Below are 24,053 nucleotides of genomic sequence, written 5' to 3'. Positions count from 1 at the left end.
AAAACTATGGAGCCGTCCTCGAGCTATGAAAGAGAGCATAGAAGTCAGAACACCAAAAACTAGATCTTGAAAACCAAAACGAGCAGAGACTATTGACGGTAAGCCAACGACGAGGAATACAAAATCAAAGACGAATAAACTATGACCCAACCAAGGAGATGCACTTCCTAACATCAGCTGAAATCTAAGGAACAAGAGGAGCAATCAATATTGATTGGAACAGCCTACAATGCCGTGGGAAGCAACCGAATAACTGAAAACTCATAAACCCGATCTGCAACAAATACCATATAATCTCATAGGTGAAGAAGGCAAGAAAAACAAGAGAAAAATGTGAGTCTTTTTCCGGTGATGGTGAGAAGCACAACACACCAGAAATGTAACGAAATACATAGACGGTGAGGGCTCAAGTTTAAAATATGGGGAGAGGGCAAAAAACATCTTAAAAATTATAATTTTCAAAAATATGAAAAAATATAATACAATTTTGACGATGAAACCGTTAATCTTAGAATCAACAAATGCGTAGATGCAAAGTTATTGAAATTCAATATTAGTTTACGTTAGAGGCTCATTTGACTACTAACAAGTACTATACACACAACAACATATTATTCAAAAAAAAATCAAAAAAAATATATTAACTTATCATCTACTACATAACAAACTAAAAACATCAAATAATGATCTTAACAAATAAAAACGATAACATAATTACATTATCCAAAAAAAAAATCATGCTCTCTTAAAAATAATAAAAAAATATTCTGCGCGAACTCCCCTAGTGCAATATATAGTTAAACTCGCTCAAACAGTTCTTTTGAATACTACACATCCAATCACTAACAGAAGACACAAGCAACTTTTTCTCCCAGAATATAGTAAAAGAGAAATAACACATTATATACAATCAATTTTCTTTTCATCGGAAAGTTTATAATTTATAAGATGAAAAATAATACATATATAATGCTATTTGAAGCTAAAAGTAAATTAAAGATTTAAAAATAAATTTGTATTATTAGGTTATTTATTTTTCCGACCGTCCGTAGGGAGGGTTTACCCTAGTCTAAACATAATTCAAACTCAAAATTCGATCTATTACCAATCTGAAATAAAAATACCTAAATAGATTTTGTAAGGTGTAACAATACTTATCGGAATTCGAAGTGTTACTAACCTAATCCAACCGGATAACCCAAAAAATTTAAAATTAATAGTCAATATAAATATTTGGAACATACATACATATTTAAAATACTTAATTCAATGTTTATTTTGATATGATATATAAAAATAAATACTAAAACTTTAATTACCCGGTTACCTAAAAATAAATACTTCATAATTTGTTTCCAAACGATGTTTGTTTTTATACTTGATTTAACACTATGTTGTTATGTGTGTTAGATTAGTTTTTATTCAATTTAAATTTGTTTTTCTTATGTTTTGCTTTTAAATTTTATCTTTTACTTTGAAAACTGATATAATCCAAATTCAAACTATATATGATTATTTTATAGATTTTAGGATGTGATATAAATGCACAAAAAAGAAGATGTGATACAAATTAAAATACTTACAAATTACTAGACTAGAATGTGATAGAATCATAGAAATTAGGATTGAAACTCTGAAATACCCGATTGCTCATGCCTAGTTTAGACGGTGATAATATGCTGCTTGCAGTGCCATTGGTCAATTGCTCTTCGTCTTAGGGCATTTTCTCACGCCGTCCGTTTCTTCAATTTCTCTTTTGGGCACGAAACATTTTGGACTATATGGCCCAGGGGCGAAACGAACAACCTTGTCGCATTAGATTATATTATTCCAATGTGATCAAATCATTTGATAGCCCGATATGTATACAAATATGTATTATTCTTTTTGGCCCACTGTTTTTTTTTAACAAGGCCTGTTTATTAATTTATTTATGAAAAATGTGTCTTTTTATCTTGTTAGACGCAATTTTCGCTTATAAAAAATAAAAGGTATATAAAACAAAATTTGTATAAAATAAAACGTCTTGTTCCTTGGTGATTTCTAGTATTTTTATTTATATCGTTTTTCCTTGGTTATTAGGTTATACACTCAACTTTCAGTAATATTTAAATGAAACATTAATTTTATATATTCGTTACCCATTATCTAATATTTATATATAATTGCAAGGTCCTTAATTTAAGTTGTTAGTTGGAATCTTAGAATATATCTTCAGAACTAGCTAGTATAAAATAGCCAATAGAGCAATTTATAAGATCTAAGCAACTAACCCTAGCTTTAGCTTCTAAATTGCAGTCTTTCTCCAGTATCTTATAGTGCAAACCTTCAAAAAGAAATTCTTATAAGATTATAAAAATAGTGCAGAAGTACATCTACCCAAAGTTTAGTTATTCCCAACGTTTTAAAACCTGAAAGCGGATAATAATTGGGAGGAAACTAATTCTGCTCCCCAATCGAAGATCACTAATCACATGGTCTTAAATATTAATCACCCAATTAAAATTAAACCTATATTTTTAGTGACTTAAATAATGTATAGTACACAAATTTCTCGAAGCTAAAAGCCTATAACATGGGAGAAACAAATTAAGAAGAGAGATGAGGGGACCATTAGGTTGACAAGTGTACGCTTAGAAACCTGAATTATTGCCTAACTATACGTAATTAACTTATAATGAGAATCTGATAAATGGTCCCCGTACCTTTTTAAGATGCGTGTTAGCTTTAATTGGTCCCTCGTAGCTTTCACATGATGGGGTTTAAGCTATAATTAGGGAATATATATGTACATTTTTTTTAACTCTGATTTATTAGGGGATATTACAATTACGATATGAGAAAGATTACATAGACGATTCGACAACCGACAATACTACCTAAGGACCTATGCTTAACTGCATCACCTGAGTCATCCTATGAAAATTCATGCCTGACCAGATTTACTTGCACCATGTTGAAGATCCCTTGTAAGTCTTTCTTTCATAGTATGCATAATTATCCGAAACTTAAAACCTAGATTTTCTGTAATCTGCAAGAAATTGCATAGTCTGAGATCCGAACTCTGATGCAGAAATCTTTAAATCTGAGAATATATATGTACATAGATTATGAATTTAATTTAAGCATTAAGCATACACATAAATTTTTTTTTACCGAAGGCTTCACATACATAGTTTTGAATTAATAATTATTAAATGGTTGGTATCAGTTAAGGGCACAACAAAACTGCTTGCTAGTTGTCACTGCTCGGAGGATTTAGGAATCATTCAGAATCACTATAAGCAACAAGAAAGACTAATAACATTGAGGACAAAAGAAAAAAAAAAGACTAATAACATCGACTGTTTCCTTTTGCAAGCACCCAAAAAGGTAACAAAACAAAGCAAAAAAAATGTTCTATATTTAATATTGTCTAAATTATATTATATAATGTTGAAATTTAGATCGAGGTCTCTAACTATTGCTGAGGATATATTTAGGATTTGAAGATTTTAATTGGTCTCAACAACAAATATCATATTAACTAATAATGAGATTTTAATCTGGGACAGATCCAAAGAATAACACATGAACCCCATTGTTCATGTGCATAGTTTAGTGACTCACTGATAGCTGTCACATAGAAAACAAACTGTTTGCTCTCTTTTTCTTTTCTTATGTATTTCCTAAATGATACAATTCCTTTTTTTTTCTTGTTGTCACCATCCAAAGCATCTATTTATGAATATTGAGTTTTTCACATTTTTGGTCATTTCTCATTCTTTTTGCTAATACAATGTATCTTATATGCTATATATAGCTTCCCATCAGTATCTGAATGAATAGATCTTTCACAAAAAGTTTGTAAAACACGTCATCCAGTGATTATTGAGCTAAAATTAAGAAGTTATTAGCACAAAATACAAAGTGAAGTGTATATATTGACAAATAAACTATTTGAGCGTGATTCATTCAAAATGTAATATATTTTTTTGTCAACACAAAATGCAATATTTATTAGTTAGAGTTGGGTGAAACAACATTTTGGAAGATTTGATATCTCTGGGTCTGGTTTTTTTATTTGGTCATTTATAAAAACATAAAATTGACATATAAAAAAAGAAAAAGAATAGGCAGAAGCTACCATAAAATCAAACTGGGAAATAGAGTTGATCCCAATAATTGAAGGAAATCGTACTTAGTTTTACCTCTTTATTTTCAAGTCGGATCACCAATGATGGTGTGTTTCTTCTTTAAATAATATCTCAAATAATTAAATATTAATATGGTAAATAAAAGTGAAGATACACACACACTTAATGGCTTTAGTTTCTTTACACGTATCGAGTCATGTCTTCTCCTAGAATGTAAGCATGTTGGTTGTCCCACTTGAACTCCAAATATATCTAACATATTAGAAAAGAAAGGATTAGTGTAAAATAACAATAGTATATATGAGCCTTTTTATATGTTTATTTAACATAAATTCAACCACTTTTAGTGGATTCCAACTCCTCATTCAACCTAAGTAGTGTTACTTTATAGCGGCTTTCCTTTTCAACACCAACCATTTGAAAATAACTCGCTATTCCATATATACACAACAATACATTATAATATGACGAATATCTTTTTGTTTAAATAATGAAAATTTCCTTCAAAGGAGAAAATAAAAGAGACCTCACTTTTACTAAATTCCTCCTTCTGCCTTAATTTCTTCTCAACGTATGTATACAAATTGTTAAAATTTCTTACGACGTATTTGTAAATTAAACGAAACATTATGCATGAAAATTCATAGTTTCATAACACCAATTTATCTACAGAAAATTGGAAAAATGAAACACTTTGAATTTGAATTTGTTCCATTAGGACTTTTAATCATTTTGGCCATTTTAGACATGTTTTAACATTTTATAATGAAAAAATAATAAATTAAAATTTGAAAATATCAAAAATTTGAAAATTATTTGAAACATAAATATGACTATTTATATGTTTAATTTTCTTTTTAAAATAGTAAAATGATATTTTATTTTATGTCGTAGCTGAGCATATATAGAATACTCATCATAACCAGTCATTTAGTTTAGAAATCAGATATTAAATATTATATTTTAATTTATTTTTAGTATATAATGCAAACAAAACTTTCTTATATATTCTACCTTTGTTATAAATGTTTTGTATTCTGTCAAGATATCATTAGTCTACCTAAAGCTTGATTATAACTTCTGGAATTAACTCTTGTTTTACATTATCATGTTTAGGAGTCATAACATGTTCTAGCTATTACTTAATACTACGCGTGGAGAAAAATAGATTTCTCATCTATCTACTATGCAGTGCTCTACTCTACACATGATACATATTTTAGCCATATCACGAAAATATGGAACTTCCATTTTAGTTAATATATTTTCTAAATCTAAAGTAAATCTACTCTAAATCTCACACAATATCTTTTCTCCCACATTTTTCTCTCCCGCAATCCTTGAATTATTTAAATTCGAGCAAATGTAAAAATATATAGATATGTCGTTAGAATCCACCACCCATAACAACTTCCGAAAGCATTTAATTCTACAAAGACTTTTGGTATCTTTGACCCTGAATTTTAAATATAACTATTGACTAAAATATGATTGTGTTTCTTGTTAAGATTGTTGATTTGCGTAATATCAATATTATTAAGAAGTTCGGTGGACTGTTGATTATCCACACACGGTGAAAAGATTGGTCTTTGATAAAAAGGTGAACCATGCTTGGTGGACCTACTCAAATGGAGAATGCTAAGATTATTATGATTAAGTTTCAGATCTCACCTCCAAAGACTAACATTAAGCAGAGTAGTGAGTTGTTTGTAATCTATTATCATTTTGAGAGTGTAATCTATTAATCCACGCCGTTTCATTTCAATGTTTAATCTATTATCATTTCAAGTTACATACGTGCAATGTGTAACTCTGAACAAATATTTTCTTTCATCAATCAAAAGGTTGTCCAAATACAAAAGCATACAAAAATCATAAGTGTACTGGTAGCATATTAGGCCAAGACTCGATCTTTTGGAAGTAATCAACATGCACTGCACTATCAATGCCTTCAGTCAGAATCACCTTATTGTCTGAATTAATGTAGAAAGCAATTCCATCTAGACGGAAAGATCAACAGTGAAATGTTTAAGCCAACATAGCAATATTGAATTTGAGTTCTCGTACCTTCAAGAGGTTTCTTGATATTTAGGAAGATCAAGACATTAACATCTCTTCTCATGCCTTATAGCCAAAATCATGCAATTACGCAAGACTGGAAATAAATCAATCTTAATACTTATCACTTCACCATCTGTTGAGAAGCCACAAGAAAAATGAACATGCAGTTTATTCATACGCTTTAAGCCAGATGCCAAGATCGATTCCAAATTCTTCTCGTAAGTACCATGTACACAAACTGCCATTACAACAAATCAAATGAACATGAGAAACAATGAAGATCAATGAAACTGACCTCAATTGTGACTTCAATTGAAATTTTGCAGTTGTTTCCAAGTCTAGTTTAAGCAAGTCTTCAACTTTAAGAAACCCATCACCTCGCATTTTCAACCTTAGCTCAGTAGCATTGTGTCGCAAGATACACTTCCTGATTCATCCATCCAAAAAAAAAAAATTATTTTATTTTATTTTATTTTTTTGATGAAATTTCAAATTTATTGACCAATCTAAGTGTAAAGAATTACATTTACAAAAGAATGGTGACTATAGAAAGAAAAGGCTGTAATTCGAAACTATAAACAAAATGAAAAGCCTCGTGAACCCTTCCTCTACCCAGTAACCTCAAAACATCTTTGAAGCAGGCTTGCATTTCGGTGACGAGGGCCATATTTGAGTGACACAATCCTGTTTCGCATTGTCTTGTCTATAGTCCTGTGGAGCTGACTCATAGATGTCCAGGCTGTCCGATGCCTTCTCGCATTTCTTTCTCTCCACACATGATAGATTGTCATTTGAAAGACCATCTTAATCAGTAGAGAGTCAAGCCGGTTGAGTCTGTTTCCCTTAACCATGTTTAGCGTTTGTGTCCAGTCCGGATTTGTTCTCGCTCCAAAAAACCCTCACACAAGCCCTTCTGACACCGTAAATGAGTATGGACAAGCGAAAAAGAGGTGATCTCTTGTCTCATCCCGTTCTCCACACAGCCCACATCCTAGAATAATACTCCAACTTCTCATCCTATCCCCTATTGACAATTTATTCAATACAGCCAGCCATGTGATGAATGCATAGCGTGGGAATCCTTGCGAGAACCATACTACTTGTCGCCAGTGAACCTTATCCTTTCGAGATCGAATCTGCTCCCAAGTGCTTGATGAAACGAATTTGTCCTGATAATCATCCTCTCCCTTCTTCCACATCACAATATCATCCCCAAGATTTCCATCTGGAATTGGCTCTGCACGAGTCTGATTGTACAGTGTTTGAAATCGCCTACTTCGCTTGCCTCTAACACACCATCCATCTGAAGTAACATCTTCACTGACCAAAGCCTTGCGCGGAAGGCCAAGATAGATGGTCCCAACCGCTCATGTGACATCAATCAGCCTTCCATTCCCCATCCAATTATCAAACCAAAAATAAGTAGTAGACCCACTTCGCACCTCCATCTTCATAAATTCATAAGCCATACCCCAAAGTTTAAGAAGTTTTTGCCAAATCCATGAGCCTTGAGTATCATCTCTGATATCCCAAAAAGAGCTATAACGGAGCAAATAATCTCGTACCCAGCATACCCACATCGAAGAAGGTTGCGTAAAGAGCCTTCATATTAGTCTCAAGGCAAATACCTTAGAAGAGTCCTTTAATATCCTAATCCGAAGACCTCTTTCTTCCTTGGGATAACACACATCCTCCCAGCTTACCTTTGCTTTATGAGTCTGTGTTGGTGATCCCGACAAGAGGAAAGCACTACACATTTTCTCAATTGCATCCAAGCATTTAACAGGTAGAATAAACGCAGAGCTCCAAAAATTAACCGTGCTTACAATCACAGACTTAATCAACTGAAGCCTTCCAGCAAATGATAGACTTTTATTAGACCAGCACAACATCCTTCTCCTAATATTATCTATGAGCGGCTCATAGCCATGGCTAGATAGAGTTTTTGTCGTTAAAGGCATACCCAAATAACGAATTGGTAAGCTTCCCACACTAATGCTGGCTCTCGACTTTAGTGATCATGAGATCAAGGTTGTTCCCAGCGGCATAAATTTCTGATTTACCCGCATTAATATGAAGCCCTGACATAGCTAAATAAGATTTCATAACCTCCAAAACCCCAAGCAAGGACGAAGATGTGCCATTGGTGAATACTAAAATCTGTAAAGCTAAGATGAGTTAGCTTCACTCCTTGGCATTGCGGATGATATGAAAACCTTCCTGCCTCAACTGCTTGATTGAGTAGCTTTGATAGTACATTGCTAAGGGTAACATACAGATATGGAGAGAAAGAACATCCATGCCTGATTCCTCGAGCACTGGTGAAGAATCCTTCAAGGCTGCTGTTGAGATGTAGAGCTAAATCCAATGAATAAACTGAGCAGGGATCCCCATTGCTCGAAGGACTGAGACTATGAAGGATCATTTGACCGTATCAAACGCTTTAGAAATATCAAACTTTATAGCACATCTCTCTGAAATAGACTGCTTGTGATAACCATTTACTAACTCAGACGCCAAGATGATGTTCTCCTGTAACAGGCTTTCTTTGATAAAAGCGCTCTGATTAGCTTCAAGTGCATCAGGAAAAATAACTTTCAGTCTGTTTGCTAGCACCTTCGAGATCACCTTATACAACAGGTTGCAACATGCAATTGGACTATAATCTTTCATCTTCTGAGCACTTTCTGTCTTTGGGACCAAAGCCAATATCGTAGCGTTTATGCTTGTAGGTAGAAACCCGAACATAAAGAATGACTGTAGTGTCGTGATGAAATCCCTTCCAATCACAGGCCAACCTGCCACATAAAAATCCTTCGTATAGCCGTCCGGACCAAAAACTTTATCATTAGGAAGTGAAAGAAGGGTTGCATAGATTTCTTGACTAGTAACTGGTGTAACTAGCTGCTCACAAGCTTCTCCTGGGCATCTATAAATCAAAAGATTCTATAGCTCATCCACTGAAACCTCCCCTCCATTTGTATCTTGAGTCTTCAAAAACCGATGAAAATAAGACACCGCCTCTTTCTTGATATCAACCAGTGATGTAAGCACTTCCCCTTGTTCTGTCGTGAGACTGTGAATGGTGTTCCTAGGGTTATGTTCTATACCATACGATGAAAAAAAACTGTGTTATTATCTCCGACTTGCAACCATCTAATACATGACTTTTGTCAAAATAATTTCTCTTCAATCTTCGCCAATTTATGCCACCTTTCTGAAGCCTCTGTTGCTCTAGCAAAAGTTGCTAGACTAGGATCTAAAAGAGCTTTATTCTGGCACTCACAGAGATCCTCATACGCTTGTTTAGTCCTAATCAGCAAATCACCATACTTCGATTTATTCAGAGCATTCAGGTGGAACTTTAACTGCTTCAATTTCTGATGAAAACAAGTTAAAGCAGAGCGTGAATGATACAACTGTGGTGTAGTATCCCAAACTCCCTTAACAGTTGGTAAGAACTCCTCGTGGTCAGCAAGATAATTGAAGAAACGAAAAGGCTTACGGGATTCATCAAGTTGCCCTGTTAATCTGACCAAACATCTAGCGTGATCAGACACCCCTCCAGCATAAAAATTTGCATAAGATTGTGGGTAACGTTTCAACCATTCACCATCGACCAAAGCTCGGTCTAATTTTTTCCCAATAGGGTCCTCTTCTCTCTTATTCCACCATGTGAACAGAGTTCCAACATATGGTAGATCCAGTAATCCACAGTCTGTGATAACTTCTTGAAAATGCGTCATTCCCACCTGATCACTGCGGTAATCCATTGCACGAGAATGCTCGTTAGAGGCCAGCTTGACATTGTATTCTCCAGTGAGAACCCAAGGCAAGTTGAGATAAGCATAAGAAGCTTGTGTTCCCCTAAGATCCCTCCATGATGAAATCCTCTCAATAGCTATATTGTGAGTGTATATAGCTGAACAAATGAACTGCTCTCCTGACTCCGGGATTTGGATGGCACACGTGATGATCTGATCGCTCATATGAAGCTTAGTTACTACCACACGGTCAGACCAACAAAACTAGATTCTCCCAAGATGATGATACTCATAATTCGTTAAAACTTGCAATGTGGCAAAGCTGCATCAAAACATTTTTTTAAACTTTCCATCTCGAACTCTTGTTTCAACAAGGCAACCAAACAAAGGCTTTTCAGCCAGAATCCAACTTCGAACTGCTCGATGCTTGCGTGCCATATTAAAACCACGCAGGTTCCATGAAAAGAAACTCATCATAGCTTCTGTACAAAAGATTTTTTGTATTGGCCATGCCTACCTTCGAACTTCAGGTCCTTCGTTCTAACAATTGTCTTCTTAGCTGACTTGTGCACATTTGCAACCTGAGATCTCTTTCCCCGAGAGGGTATTAGTAGGACCCCTCTCTCCTCGATAACCTCACCTTCCTCAACCTCCTCCACAACCTCGTTCTGAACCTCTGCAGCTTCCTCTTCCCCATCATCCTCAATCTCCATTAAAGGGCTGAATTTAGATGGTGAAACCACTACACTCGAACCTTCCACATGTCCATGCGGGCTACCCATCACCATCCATCTCCATTGCTTTGTGATTTGCCAGAAACCAATGCCCAATTCCCTTCCTCAAGAGCAGAAAAAGTCACAGTTGTAGATTCAGATATCTGAATCCTTGGGTAAGACTTTGATCTTTCAACCCTTCCCACCGTTTTAGAAGCAAGAGGCTGATATGGGATTTGAGCGCCATTGGAGCTCTCTCCTTGGACAAGGGAGCCAGTGGAAAATGCTGTTAATTCTCTCAGCAGGTCTGTAACCACATTACTCTCTCGGTGCGTCTTCTCCAACGTCAGGATAGGAACTGCAACAGTCCCCGTCTGCGCAACATTCTCTTCTCCTCTCTTGAGGATAGTTACATTAGCTGCCTTGCACTCTGTTCCTTTATGCCCCCATCCCTGACATACAAAACATTGTGTAGGAAGCTATGGAAACTTGACCTCAATCTCACATTGATCTCTAGCTTTATCCTTAAACTAGGCCTGGGCATTTTACCCGGACCCGACCCGAGACCCGTTCGGGTACCCGAAGTACCCGCAAATAATTGTATATACTAGGTATATTTGAGTGATTGAGTATATTTTTGGTATTTCGGATTTTTTTTAAAGTTTCGGGTTTGGATTTTCGGGTATAATTGTAGGTTTTTGGTGAAATTTAAGATTTTTAGAAAATATAATTTTGGTATTCGGGTAAAATTCGGGTATGTTTTGGGTTTTCGGGTCTGATTTTGGATAAATTTTTGGGGTATTTTTGCGGTTCTTCGGGTATTTTTAGAGTTTTCGGGTCCAGTTCGGGTACTTCGGGTCTATTTCGGGTCCTAAATATCCGAACCGACCCGGATCCGAAATATACCCGAAAATTTTGGGTATTTTACGGGTATTGAAATTATAGACCCGAACCGACCCGGACCCGACCCGGAACCGACCCAAAAAGTTATAGGTACCTATATGGGTCTAAATTGCTAGGACCCAAAGAATCCAGACCCGACAATACCCGATCCGTACCCGACCCAAAGACCCGGATGCCCAAGCCTACCTTAAACACAATTTTCTCAATCAATGGTTTAAGCAAATCCACCTCTGCAAGGACACGAGCAACATCCAACCAGATACACTTTTCCGTATTTGGGTGAAGTTTAACGAATTTTCCGTCTACTTTCGTCAAACACTTCAGTCCCTTGTGAGAGAATAGGTCATTAGGAACACCTTTAAGGTCAATCCACAAAGGCATCGCCGTAAGTTCATGAGGCTTCAGAGCAGATTCCGGTGACCACACTTACCACAAGAGGTACATCTGAGATATTCCAGTAACGTCGCTGAATCACTCGAGACCTCATTTGACTGCTCTCAATATGAAACAAGATTGTGTTTTTATCAATGAACTGCACATCAATCTTAGATCCGCTCTTTGAAGAAGACCAGATATGATTCACTATGGCATGTATCGAGCCCACATGGGGCCCTTCTCCTATGAAATATCTCACTACATAACTCTTCCACTACAACTCCGCATCCTCAAAAATATCATTTGGAATGAGAAATGAAGCAACGCCATCCACAATATCGATCACAGGCTGCACATCCCCCGCAGCAGGTCCCCTCTTCCACGGCGAGTGCGTACCAGTATCTACCCCAGCTAGTACCACCGTTGCCGATTTCGAAGAATCCTCCATCTCCTTCATATCTCCAAGTACATCACCCTCCACAGATACCATTGGTGCTATTTCCAAACCAACTGCCCTTTCCTTCATAACTCCAGAATCCACATCTCCATTGGGAATTAGCTCGCCCACTTCCACAGTCGGATCCGCTAACGTCACCTGTGAGGAGACCTCCACCGCCGTCGGAATTCCATGCGCGCCTCCTCCATTAGGGTTTGATGTGTCTCCATCGCTGTCGCTCTTCTGAGTCTCCATAACCTAAAACCTCGGTATTAAAAACAAAAATTATTTTAATCTTAAAAAACAAACTTTACAATATCTCTAAACCGTCACTTACAAAAGTCTTCTAAGCACGTCTTTTATCTTTGCCTCCTCCTCCCACTACGGCCCTGAGGTCAGCGCCGATCATTCTCTCTGTCATTCACTCTTCCTCTACCGCCGCTACACCCATCAAAAACTCATAAGACCAAATCTTGAGAGGCCTTTAATGAGAAAAACGCTGATTCAATACCTTTTGGTGGACTGGGCTAAGAAAAAATCGAGTTTTGAAGCATCCATAAAGATAAAAACAGGTGAAAATCTGCAGCAGTTGCTCCAAATTTGAAGATGAATTAAACCGGTTAAAGAAGAATTAGAGCTAATCACAACTAGAGAACAAATACGAGAAAGAAGAAACAAAGAACATAGAGGACTTGGGTTTAATCATGTGAAAAACAAGAAAAATCGCCATTAAGAAAAGAGGAAGAGTATCAGCGGAGAAGATGAGAAAAAAAAGTAAAATTTTAGATTTTCCGTGTCTTTTTCCCTTTTTCTATTTACCCTTTTTCATCTACAAAGTTGTATTAAAAAAAACTAAAAATAAATATTATATATTTTAATTAAGTTAACTTTCAAAAATCTATTAGTACAATCGTATTAAAATCTTAATGAGACAAAAATCGTAGATAAAGTCCTAAGGGGACAAATCCAAATTTTAAGTGTCCTATTTTTCCATTTTCTCATTTATCTAACCATTCCAATTTGTCTTAAATATAAAATGCAATTTGCATGCTATCTTAAAACAGTTCTGATCTTTGTTTGATAGTATAATAGCATATGGCCACATCAAAAAGCTGTCTGTTTAAGAGAAATAAATCGAATGCCTATTAACAAAAAAATCATAATTAAACCAACTCGGAAGTATTTTTCAATATGCGCATGCAATTGAATCTTATTATTTCCCACTTGTTGAGCTTCCTTCCGTGGCTTAGTAGTAAGCAATATAAGGTCAGATCTATCATCTATATAATAAGTCCATTATTTGATTCTATTATTTATACGCAGACAAAAAAAAAGACTATATTTGTATAACTGATTTTTAGTTATGATGGTTATTACATGCACAACATTTAAAAAAAAAAATTGTGTCGTTTAGAATTAAACAGGTTTTAAGCATCTCCCTTTAGTTTTCTCAGATATTTGAGATGATTAATTTATTACAAAAGTTACAATTAAACAATATTTGATTGAGTAAATTGCATGTTCTCGATCTGCATGCAACTTGTAGTTTATGTTTTCATCTCCCTGCAGGTTGCCACAATAATTATTTGTCAAGTGTAAAAAGAAATATTTATATATTACTCCTTATCGCATTGTCAAGATCGCGGAACATGTAATTGTTAAGAATTTTACATCTAAAATGTATGGATAAAGCCTAATGACATCCTAGCTATTATAGTCTGTCATGAATACATCTAAATCTATATTTAGATATATTATTATAATGTATATATATACAGGACCGGTTTGATATAATTTTCTGTTACTACTTTTTGAATACATTTAAAAATTCATTTTAGAAAATAACAGAAAATGCAAGTATAGACTGATATTATACTATGACTACTATCACCAACTTTTTGAATCTGATATCTTTATATTTGTAATATAAATATTTAACGTTTAATACACTAATATTAAAGGAGATTTTTACATCTATGTCTAATGTCCCTAAGTTATATTCTAAGTGTCTTTGTGGTTGGAAAATCATGTATAGACTGATAAACCTTTGTATGGAAAATCAGATAGTTAGTAAAAGTTGTTTATGAGTAAAAAAGAGAAGTCAGAACCAACTATGTTTATACATCAGATATATTGGATTCCAATTTAACTAGAGTTCCATTGCATTAACCTTTGAAATTATGTGTTTGTCTTAGTTGATAGATATTGTGTCAAAGTTCGAACTAGTCTATGAAATCTTCAGTCGCTAACACGCAACATAAATTTTACAATGGCTAACAATAGATCATATATAGAATTTTTGGCTTCTGGTCTTTATCACGCGACCTGGATTTCTGGCCTTTATCACACGACCTGGGTTCAAAGCCCTACCTATGCGCTTTTCTTTCTCAAAAAGAAAGTTTTGGCTTCTGATTTTTTTACAAGAGATCATAATTAACATACTAAATTAGTCCAGTCTCTACGTTAATATTCTACAACATTATTTATAATGTTTTATCAAAAAACATATTCAAATTGAAAGCCTAAGTTACAAAAATATATAACGCCCCGACCGCCCACAGCTAATGGGCCACCCACGTCCGCTTTCTCGGCCCGTGGGTCACATCCTGTCTGTCGGTCGGTCCGTTAATTTTCCAAGGCTCGGAATCATTGTTTACTGACCCTGCAATCACCACCCGACCTTTCCCCGTGCTTTGGCCTCACTCGCACGGTATCGCGAATCACTTCCCGATAGGTCACCCATCCTTTCACTACTCCAGTCCAAGCACGCTTAACTCTGGAGTTCTAAACGAATGTGTGACGGAAAAGGTAAGTCAACATTGGTGACATAGGTAGCCAAATCAATTCTCTTAAGCCTTTTCACATATCACAACTCGGGATGTTACAATTCACCCCCTCTCAAAGAAAGCAACGTCCTCGTTGCGCCCCACGACAGGTCTCAAGACGCCTCTCAGGTCAGAACTGAGATGGCTAACCAGCTCTGATACCACTTATAACGCCCCGACCGCCCACAGCTAATGGGCCACCCACGTCCGCTCTCTCGGCCCGTGGACCCCATCCTGTCTGACGGTCGGTCCGTTAATTTTTCAAGGCTCGGAATCATTGTTTACTGACCCTATAATCACCACCCGACCTTTTCCCGTGCTTTGGCCTCACTCGCACGGTATCGCGAATCACTTCCCGATAGGTCACCAATCCTTTCACTACTCCAGTCCAAGCACACTTAACTCTGGAGTTCTAAACGAATGTGTGACGGAAAATGTAAGTCAACATTGGGGACATAGGTAGCCAAATCAATTCTCTTAAACCTTTTCACATATCACAACTCGGATGTTACAAAATATATATTCAAATTGTTTTTTTTTTGTCACAAATATATTCAAATGGTTTATGTTAAATACTTTCTAGTGAAGACCGAAGACTGAATGTGTCCATTTATGTAATCCGGGCACGGATGAGTCTGACAACATCTTTATTCGTCTGTCAACATACATACCGGAAATGCTTTCAAAAAAAGAAATACATACCAGAAATTATACATATATATATTTATATATATATATATATACATTATTTTTAATGGCGACGGTAGTGGAAAATGTACTCAATTTATACATATGCACAACAATGCAACATAAGTGAATAATGGAAATGAGGGAAAGAGAAAAATAAATTGAAACCCCACACAAATTTGGATTCAACAAAAGTCGTCTAAACTAATATCTTCGTCAAGTTTTCCTTCTCATCACACCGCAACCCCAATAGTCCAAAATCACAAACCAATTAATGACCTTTTTCAAAAAAAAAGAATTAATGAGCTTTAAGTTTCTATATATGGATATATAAAGTTGTGTATGGCCACCCTGAGGTTTCCTTTATTCTTCCAATAATTAAAAAAAATAGGAACTTCAACCATATAAATTAATATATTGATAAGCATTTTCCTTTTAGGTTGAAGTTTCTTTTTTTTGAATTTTTTTTAGGTTGAAGTTGGTAATTTAACAAAATATATACTGTAAAAAAAAATTGTTCAAAGAATAACACTTCAGCAAACTCATTTTCAAAAAAAAAAACACTTCAGCAAACTCTTTGTAAACTTGTTCTTGATATTGGATACAAATCAAATTATGTTTTATTTTGTTTGAAATATTTTATATTTTATAAGCTAATTTTATAAATCACAAATTAGCTTTTTACCTTTTCAATTAATTATTAATCAATGATAAAGCATTGAAAACTTAAGGAACTATCAATCAAAAATAATTAAAACCTATATATTTGTGGAAAATTATTTCAAAAATAACTATTTGTTGTAAAACATTGCTATTATATAATAATAATATAAGTGGAAAATAGAAAATCAATCAGTTAAAAACTGAAAGGATCTAAAAGTAGCTAGTTAGATATAAACAAATGCTAGTTTTTTGTCTGATGAAATAATCACAAATATTTTCAAGTTGCCATGTATATTGTCAAATTAATGAAATAGTCATGTTTTCTTGTAAAGTGAGATTTTCTGAAATAATCTCATCACTTGGTATATTCTGTTTATATAAACTATATTTTTGGTCTAAATATAAATTATATATGATTTAAATTGTACATATACTAAATTTTCATTTTCAGTACGTCTATATTCATCAGTATACTAATATCCAAAAAGTTTAGCTCTATACACTCTTTGGGGGAACTCAAAATATTGTAAGATAATATATGGGATTTGAACTTGTTGGATTTGCGGTAGTGATTTCTGCTGACTACCCAAAATCATATTATACTTACATTCTACTTTCTAATATTTAAATAAACAGACAAGAAGAGCTTTTCTTTCATTGCAAAACAGTACTTTCATTCTTGTTTAATACTTTCCTTTGTATAAAGATGTTTACAGCTTTGTTATTTAAATAACATTATTTAATACTTTTCTATCGTACTTATAATACCTAGTTATATGCATCTGTATTCATGTGATTTCTAAATGATCGCTACTTTGTTTTATTACCCTCTTTTGTTTGTTAAGCACTTTGTTTTATTACTTTTACAGGGAGTTTCTCGTATTCCTACAAAAAAATCCAATGTAATCTCGGAAACCAAAACCCGAACCCGATGACATTTGGCTAATTAGTATATAATTATAAGCACGTATTGTGCAGTGCGCATGTAATCTAAACACCTGTAACAATGTTTACTCTGCGTTAAAGGTAATATCATAATATAATAATAAAAGTATATTCATTCTCTTTGATTATATTCTTTTCAAAGTGTTGTTATGTCCATCAACTACCAATATATTAAAACTTAATTGGAAAATGATCATTTTATTTGAAAATAAGAACATAAGCTTACAACCTGCATGTGAAAAGCTAAATATTCTTATCATTGAAAGCAACTATAATGGTTAACTAAAATAAAGCTCGCGGTAAAAACATTGAACTCTATTCCCTCAAAATTTAAAACTCTATTAATCTTTTTTTAAAGTCAATTAATGTTTCGTCGCTAAACCACAATAAATATAATTGGTTCAAAAAGATGTTTTTACAGCTTATGAAACACCCGTGAATATTATTAACGACCTCAATGTAAAAGATACTACGTGTAAAAACTTTTCTCATATCGAAAACATCATCCCATATTCACTGATTAAACAGTGAATGGTAGAAAAAAAATATGAATAAACGTCGGAGAATATATTAATACATTTTCTCCCTTTTCTGAATCGTTACACGAAATTTACAATTTCTGGATCCATGTAGAAAAGTTAAGATACTTCTGGCCGAAACACCCTCTAAGCATCTACTAGTTTTCTTAAAAGGTTGACAATATAAATATTCTCCTCAAAATTTAGAAATAAACTCAGGTGTTATTAATGCGGTATTTGTTTCACTCTTCCCCAACTGTCTTCCTCTTCCACTCTACCAAACGCTTCAGAAACTCATTAACCTGTAAATTAAAATGGTTTCCAGTTTAATATAACAGTCATAAATATAGGTATAAGGTTGCGATCATTTTTATATTAAATCATAAACGGCTAAGATTAAATTTACCTGAGAAGGGTCTTGAAGAGAATAAGAGGCATTGGTTTCCTTTGGAACTTTTGAGACAAGAATCCCAAAACCTTGTCCCTTTTCACGTAAAACCTATCGAAATATATGGTTAATTTACAACGTTAATATTTGTTGAACTGCATATTAAAGTATATTTAAAAAAACCTAGAAAAATAAGAGTAGTTGATGGTACGTAAACGTGTTATAACTAATTGTCATCATACCTTAAACGCATCTTCGTCGGTACGGTCATCTCCAATATACACCGGAACAACATTTTCCGAATTTTCGAATCCTATTTTAATAAGATCAAGGATATAAGAATGAACAGAACTAACAATTATTTCCCAAATATTAGATAAATAAATGCATATACGTGATGCTCTCACCTAATGATCTTAGCAAAAAATTGAGGGCTTGGCCCTTGTCCCATTTGATTGTGGGGCGGATTTCAAGCACCTGGTTTTACAAATAAATAGATTAGTTAGTAGTCTGATAAAGATGATTGTTATTGTATTATTATTCTACATAAAGTACACTTAGCCTTCTAAGGACTAGTAAAAAGAGGGAGAGGAAGATTAATTTTACCTTTCTACCTTGGGTTAGTTTCAGCTTTGGATAATCAACTAGAACTGATTTTACTTGTTCGGCTAATGCGGCCCATCTCTGTTAGAAACAAAAAAAAAGTACATAGACAAATAATTAGAAGACGTTACAAAAAGTATAGTGTTTAATGCATATCAAACAATAGTTTTATGTGAAACCTAGACGTTACATTTGAACAAGATATAAGTCTTTTAAGTTTATTTGTAAAATATTTTGGGTTAAAAACAATAAGCACTGTGGACCATTTCACAAAGAAGAGAAAGTTTTTTCGGTTTTCATAATCATTTTTGTTCTTACTTTCTCATCAACACGTCGAAAATGTACGGACAGACAAAACGTGTTGTTCTCCACCATAGCCCCAGGGATACATTTTGTCTTTTCTTCTAAAATCTTAACCACCTGAAGTTATATACACAATAAAGTTAAATATATTTACTGTTTTCACTCTCTGTAATTCGATTAGTTACATTTGTGAAGGTAATAAAAGCCTCAAAATGCACCTTCTCGATCATTGGTACAAACTCACGAGCAGGTTGAAACAGCACTCCCTGATTACTCTAAGACCATTTCACAAAAGAAAATAGATTAGTAATTAGATAATTAGTTTTTTTTAACAATAAATTTTTCTGCATTGTTTTCTCACCTCGCCGTAACTATTTTCGTTGGTAGGTCCTTCAATGTCCATGCCATGGCTTCCAGCGTAGTAAATCTCGTTGAGTTTGACAAAAGCACGAACCTGAAAGTAGTTATCTCACATAATTAATATTAATATAGACTTCATCATATATATAGAGTATATAGTTTATATCAAAATTTGGTAAAATATAATGTACCTTATCAATGGATCGTCCAGTGACTATAGCAGTAGGGAAGTTTAGAGCCACATCCTTTACAACCTCTCGCATCTGTTGAAATAATTACAATATTATTAAACCAAAAACAATTAAATAATTAAATAACAAGGTTTTAGACATGGAACAGAATAAAAACCTCATGTGTTATGTAAGCTTTGTCGGGATCTTCAACTATAGGAGAAAGCGTCCCGTCGTAATCAAGAAACATCACAATTTGTTTCCCTTTTGCAGCATTCATAATCTTATCAAACATATTCAAAGCTGATGGAAATCTAACCTAAAAATAAAAATAAAAATACGAAATCATGATGATATACCAAAATCTTGATATGGGTAATTTAGATTTAAGGTACAAATAAGTAACGTACGATCCAAGATATTTTTTCGTCGTTGTCTGAGTCAGAGTCACGAGAAGAGGATCTGAGACGTGTAGGAGAAGAATCACGCATGGAATCAACCCACGATGCAATCTTTCCAGCACCAAGATTGTTCTTGTTGTTGTTGTTGTTGTTTTTGTCAGCTGCTTCAAGAAGTTCCAAGAACTTTCGACGAGGGAAGGTAAAGTAAGTGGAAGGTGAAGAGAACAGGGGAGAGTTAGAGACAGAGACTGTGATGGTTTTTGAACCCAAGATGGGATTTCTGTCGGAGACGATGACATTCTGGTTCGTCATATTTCTCACAAGTGTGTTGAGAACGAGAGGAGAGATATATATATGGAGAAGACAGAGAGAAAGAGAGACAGTGTGTGTGTGTGTGTGAATGATGAGGAGGAAATGAAGAAGGAGAAGAGGAATTTATAAGGAGAAGTGTGAAGAGAAGGAAGAGAGAAAAAATAATTAAGTATATGAGACAAAAGAAATTGCAAAAACTTCAACTATCATTGGTGGCTCCCTCTGTACCTTTTTGGCCACATTATGCCCCTCTCTCTCTCTTATTTTCAGCCTTTTAATTCCCTCTTCTTCTTTTTTCCACTCCATTGGATCTTTAGGCCATGATTAACTTGGATCTTTTAGCTAGATTTTTAGTTTCGGCTAAGAGATAGTTTTTAGTTTTAACTAAGAAAATCTAAACACTGTATCTTAAATAAGAAATATAAGAGATGTCTCTTAGCCAAAAAATGTAAAAAAAAATATCAAATCATAAGTTAAAAACTCCAAATAAGAGATCGGGTGTAATCATGCTCTTAGTTTACTTAGGTTTTCCTAAGCCTATTATTTAGATATGACATGAATCATTTTCAATATTTGAAAATGTAAATGAAATATGAAAATATATAATTTCATTCGTTCTGAAAGTTTTTGAAGAGTAGACAATCAAGATACTAAAATACATTATAAAATATAGCATATATCTATTTATATTGATGAATAATAAAATATTGTAGATAAATATTTATAAAAAATGTACCCGGTGTCATAATAAATAATTAAATAACTAGTTGAACCATAATATTTTTTGAGTACTAGGAGTTTTGTTCGAATTGGATATGTTTTTTATTTTATTTTTAAAATGACTCCAGTTGCGAATTTTTATTATATATTTATGTATGATTTAAACAACTTACGTCTAATATTTTATTGTAGGTCAATATTTAAAGTAGCATGTAAATATGAGTTAATTCATGGAATACAAAAGTGAACATTTTTATTTAAGAAATCAGCTTGTTGTTGTAATGCGAGCTATATTATGAATGGTTATTTGCTTGATTAATTCTTTAGTTACGATTACTTGAGTGTGGTTTTGATTAAAATGGATAAGAGTTTTGATTTGAATTTAAAGATGCGATTTATTAACGCTGCAAAATTAACTAGGTATGTTCCACATTTACATGGATAGATGTGTAGAAATGAATTTGTTGGAATGGTCCATATGATGTTCTTATGAAAAATAAACTGAATTTCCAAGTATTTTTTGTGTTTGAATGTGAAGTCTTAAGGTAAAAAGTAGTGGTAGAATAAAATTCAAGGAATGTAATGACCAAAACGCGGCCGGCATGAAATGTTTTACAGTATGAAATCAATAACCTCGAGCTTTCAAGGTTATTCGATCTTTTTTTTTATAGAAAAGTTATTCGAAATTCCTACAATACACATCAACATATTAATAGATTCAAGAATTTGATCAAAAACCATATCTCCACATAATCTCGGCAAAAGATGTCTCCGATTCCTATTGGCTATACGTGAATATAAGAATCATTAAAAGGTTATACTTCACCGAAAGTCATATCAGCATATTCAAAGACTTGTTTGTAGATTTTAAACCGCTTGGTGCCCACTACATAACGTTAACGTAGATAGCCTACATGTATATGTGTTATTTTTGATAGTTCGAGCAATGCGACTAAGGATATGGCTATGACAAATCAAGTATAATTAAAAGTTGTCTTACGTTCTAACCATCACATTGTAATAACCTACTATAACATAGCACACAGATACATTAAGGGATAACTAAACTAGAGAAAATTTAAACTTTTGTTTTGGGACCCTTAATAATAAGAATCTTTAAACAGCTTTTAAATTATATCTAAAACAGAACTTATAAAAATCCCGAAAAATAAAATAAAATAGAGCGAATATATGTACTAGAACGGGGAACGCCCACAGGAACAAAAACGATTGTACCAAATCTATCTAACATTCTGTGGTATTAAATCGAAAATAGTAGCTATAAACTCTCTATAGTTTTGTCATGCAATAAAAAAATTATAATAGAAAACCCTACGTGTATTACTTTTCTCATTTCATTACATATAAAGTAATAATATTAGCGACGGTTTGTTGTACTGCTTTGTCAACTCTTATAATTAAACCCATGTTCTAAAAATCCGCCGCCTAGCTGCCTAGGCGCTACGCGTCACTCTTCCGTCCCGGTTTATGCCAAATCGGTTTAAAAAATTGGATATCCGATTTTTTCCGTCTAGACCACTTAAATGACCGTCTAGCCGCCTGCCTAATCTATTTTTTTTAATTATTTTTTTTATTTTTCTTATTTATTTTTATTTTTATTTCATTTTAAATAATATTTTTATTTGTTTTTTTGATCTAAAATTTTATAAATATCATTTATATTTATAATTTTGATGAAAATTACATTATATTAAGTTTATATATATTCTATTTGTGTGTTTTATACAATTTTAAACATGAAAATGTATTAATGTTATACACAATTAAAGATTAACATGTTTTATAACATAATAAACCATCTAAAAATTTCGCCCCGCATAATTTCCGTTTAATCCCCGATTTTCTCTTTAGGCGCTAGGCCCAACCCGACCGCCCGACTAGCGCCTAGCCCGTTCCCGAACATGGAATTAAACTACTTCCAAACTGATGTTTGAATATAATCTCATAACTTGACAAAAAGTAATATAATTTCATAACTAAAGACGACCACATGGGTCAACATTCTTGACTTTCGTTACTTGAGAATCCACAAAGGGCACGAAACTATAAACCCTTTAGATTTCTTGTTCGAAATTTATTAAACCAAGCTCCATTAATTAATACATTTTATATATTCATTGTATTTAGTTTAGTTTGTACACATATAAACACAGTGATAAACACATGGAATGGAAGTTTCCGATCCTTTTCGTGCTGTTAATTAAGACGTTGTGCGGTGTGGTTTGATTTATTTTACTACATTCGGCGGCGGTTACAAGAAAAGCTAAGTTCGGCATAGTTGGGTTCATGAACTAATCACAATAACCCTAAAGTTCATTGTAAATAGATACATTTACCAAATTTAATTTCCGACATGAATATAATTTCAGATTCAGGTTGTCACATTTCAAATAGACCATTATATATCTACGTAGAGTTCCATGTTTTGACAAGCTCTAGCCTCCTTCCTAGAGAGGGATTACGATTTATAAATGATTTCAAAACCAATCTAAAAAAGTATCATGTTTTGTCTGTCTAAAAAAATGATTTCAAAATCAATCTAAGCTGAAGTAATACTAGTAGACATTTCCAAATACTACCTAAACTACTTAATCGTATAGATAGGTTGGAGCACCCACTACAAGAAAACAGCGGTATTCTGACGGACATTCCGACGGAAAATGAAATCCTCGGAATATACCGAGGAATTTCCGAGGAAATTCCGAGGAAACACAAAATTGGGGTTCCTCGGAAAAAACCGATGAATTCC

The 24,053-nt window shown here is 33.9% G+C and overlaps 2 protein-coding genes across 2 annotated transcripts; both read right to left on the bottom strand.

The window, feature by feature from the left end:
* Positions 1 to 8,618: 8,618 nt before the first annotated feature.
* LOC106323843 lies at positions 8,619 to 10,743 on the bottom strand. Its single transcript, XM_013761902.1, has 3 exons — positions 10,479 to 10,743; positions 9,411 to 10,200; positions 8,619 to 9,126 (listed from the first exon to the last, which is right to left on the bottom strand). Exons 1-3 carry the CDS (start codon positions 10,741 to 10,743, stop codon positions 8,619 to 8,621), a joined length of 1,563 nt encoding a protein of 520 aa, XP_013617356.1.
* A 7,205-nt stretch (positions 10,744 to 17,948) lies between these two features.
* On the bottom strand, positions 17,949 to 20,640 carry LOC106324962 (trehalose-phosphate phosphatase B). Its single transcript, XM_013762964.1, has 11 exons — positions 20,261 to 20,640; positions 20,029 to 20,169; positions 19,872 to 19,943; positions 19,682 to 19,774; positions 19,539 to 19,595; positions 19,336 to 19,437; positions 19,021 to 19,098; positions 18,822 to 18,891; positions 18,657 to 18,727; positions 18,433 to 18,525; positions 17,949 to 18,328 (listed from the first exon to the last, which is right to left on the bottom strand). Exons 1-11 carry the CDS (start codon positions 20,561 to 20,563, stop codon positions 18,269 to 18,271), a joined length of 1,140 nt encoding a protein of 379 aa, XP_013618418.1. The 5' UTR covers positions 20,564 to 20,640; the 3' UTR covers positions 17,949 to 18,268.
* Positions 20,641 to 24,053: the final 3,413 nt, after the last annotated feature.

This window comes from Brassica oleracea, chromosome C2 (genome assembly GCF_000695525.1).
Source record: "Brassica oleracea var. oleracea cultivar TO1000 chromosome C2, BOL, whole genome shotgun sequence".
Taxonomy (NCBI): Eukaryota; Viridiplantae; Streptophyta; class Magnoliopsida; order Brassicales; family Brassicaceae; genus Brassica; species Brassica oleracea.
Note: the sequence above shows the minus strand (reverse complement) of the source record. Positions and strands in the feature narration are given on the sequence as shown.

What these genes read in the sequence shown, in the direction of transcription:
- LOC106324962 (XM_013762964.1), bottom strand. Translation starts at nt 20,563, where the DNA reads ATGACGAACCAGAATGTCATCGTCTCCGACAGAAATCCCATCTTGGGT. An exon ending in AACTAACCCAAGGTAGAAAG is followed by an intron (nt 18,892 to 19,020) that starts GTAAAATTAATC and finishes TTGTAAAACCAG; the next exon opens with GTGCTTGAAATCCGCCCCAC. An exon ending in CTCTTCAAGACCCTTCTCAG is followed by an intron (nt 18,329 to 18,432) that starts GTAAATTTAATC and finishes TTTAATTTACAG; the next exon opens with GTTAATGAGTTTCTGAAGCG.
- LOC106323843 (XM_013761902.1), bottom strand. Translation starts at nt 10,743, where the DNA reads ATGGGTAGCCCGCATGGACATGTGGAAGGTTCGAGTGTAGTGGTTTCA. An exon ending in GAAGGACCTGAAGTTCGAAG is followed by an intron (nt 10,201 to 10,478) that starts GTAGGCATGGCC and finishes ACCGTGTGGTAG; the next exon opens with TAACTAAGCTTCATATGAGC. An exon ending in GCAACAGAGGCTTCAGAAAG is followed by an intron (nt 9,127 to 9,410) that starts GTGGCATAAATT and finishes TTTGATTTATAG; the next exon opens with ATGCCCAGGAGAAGCTTGTG.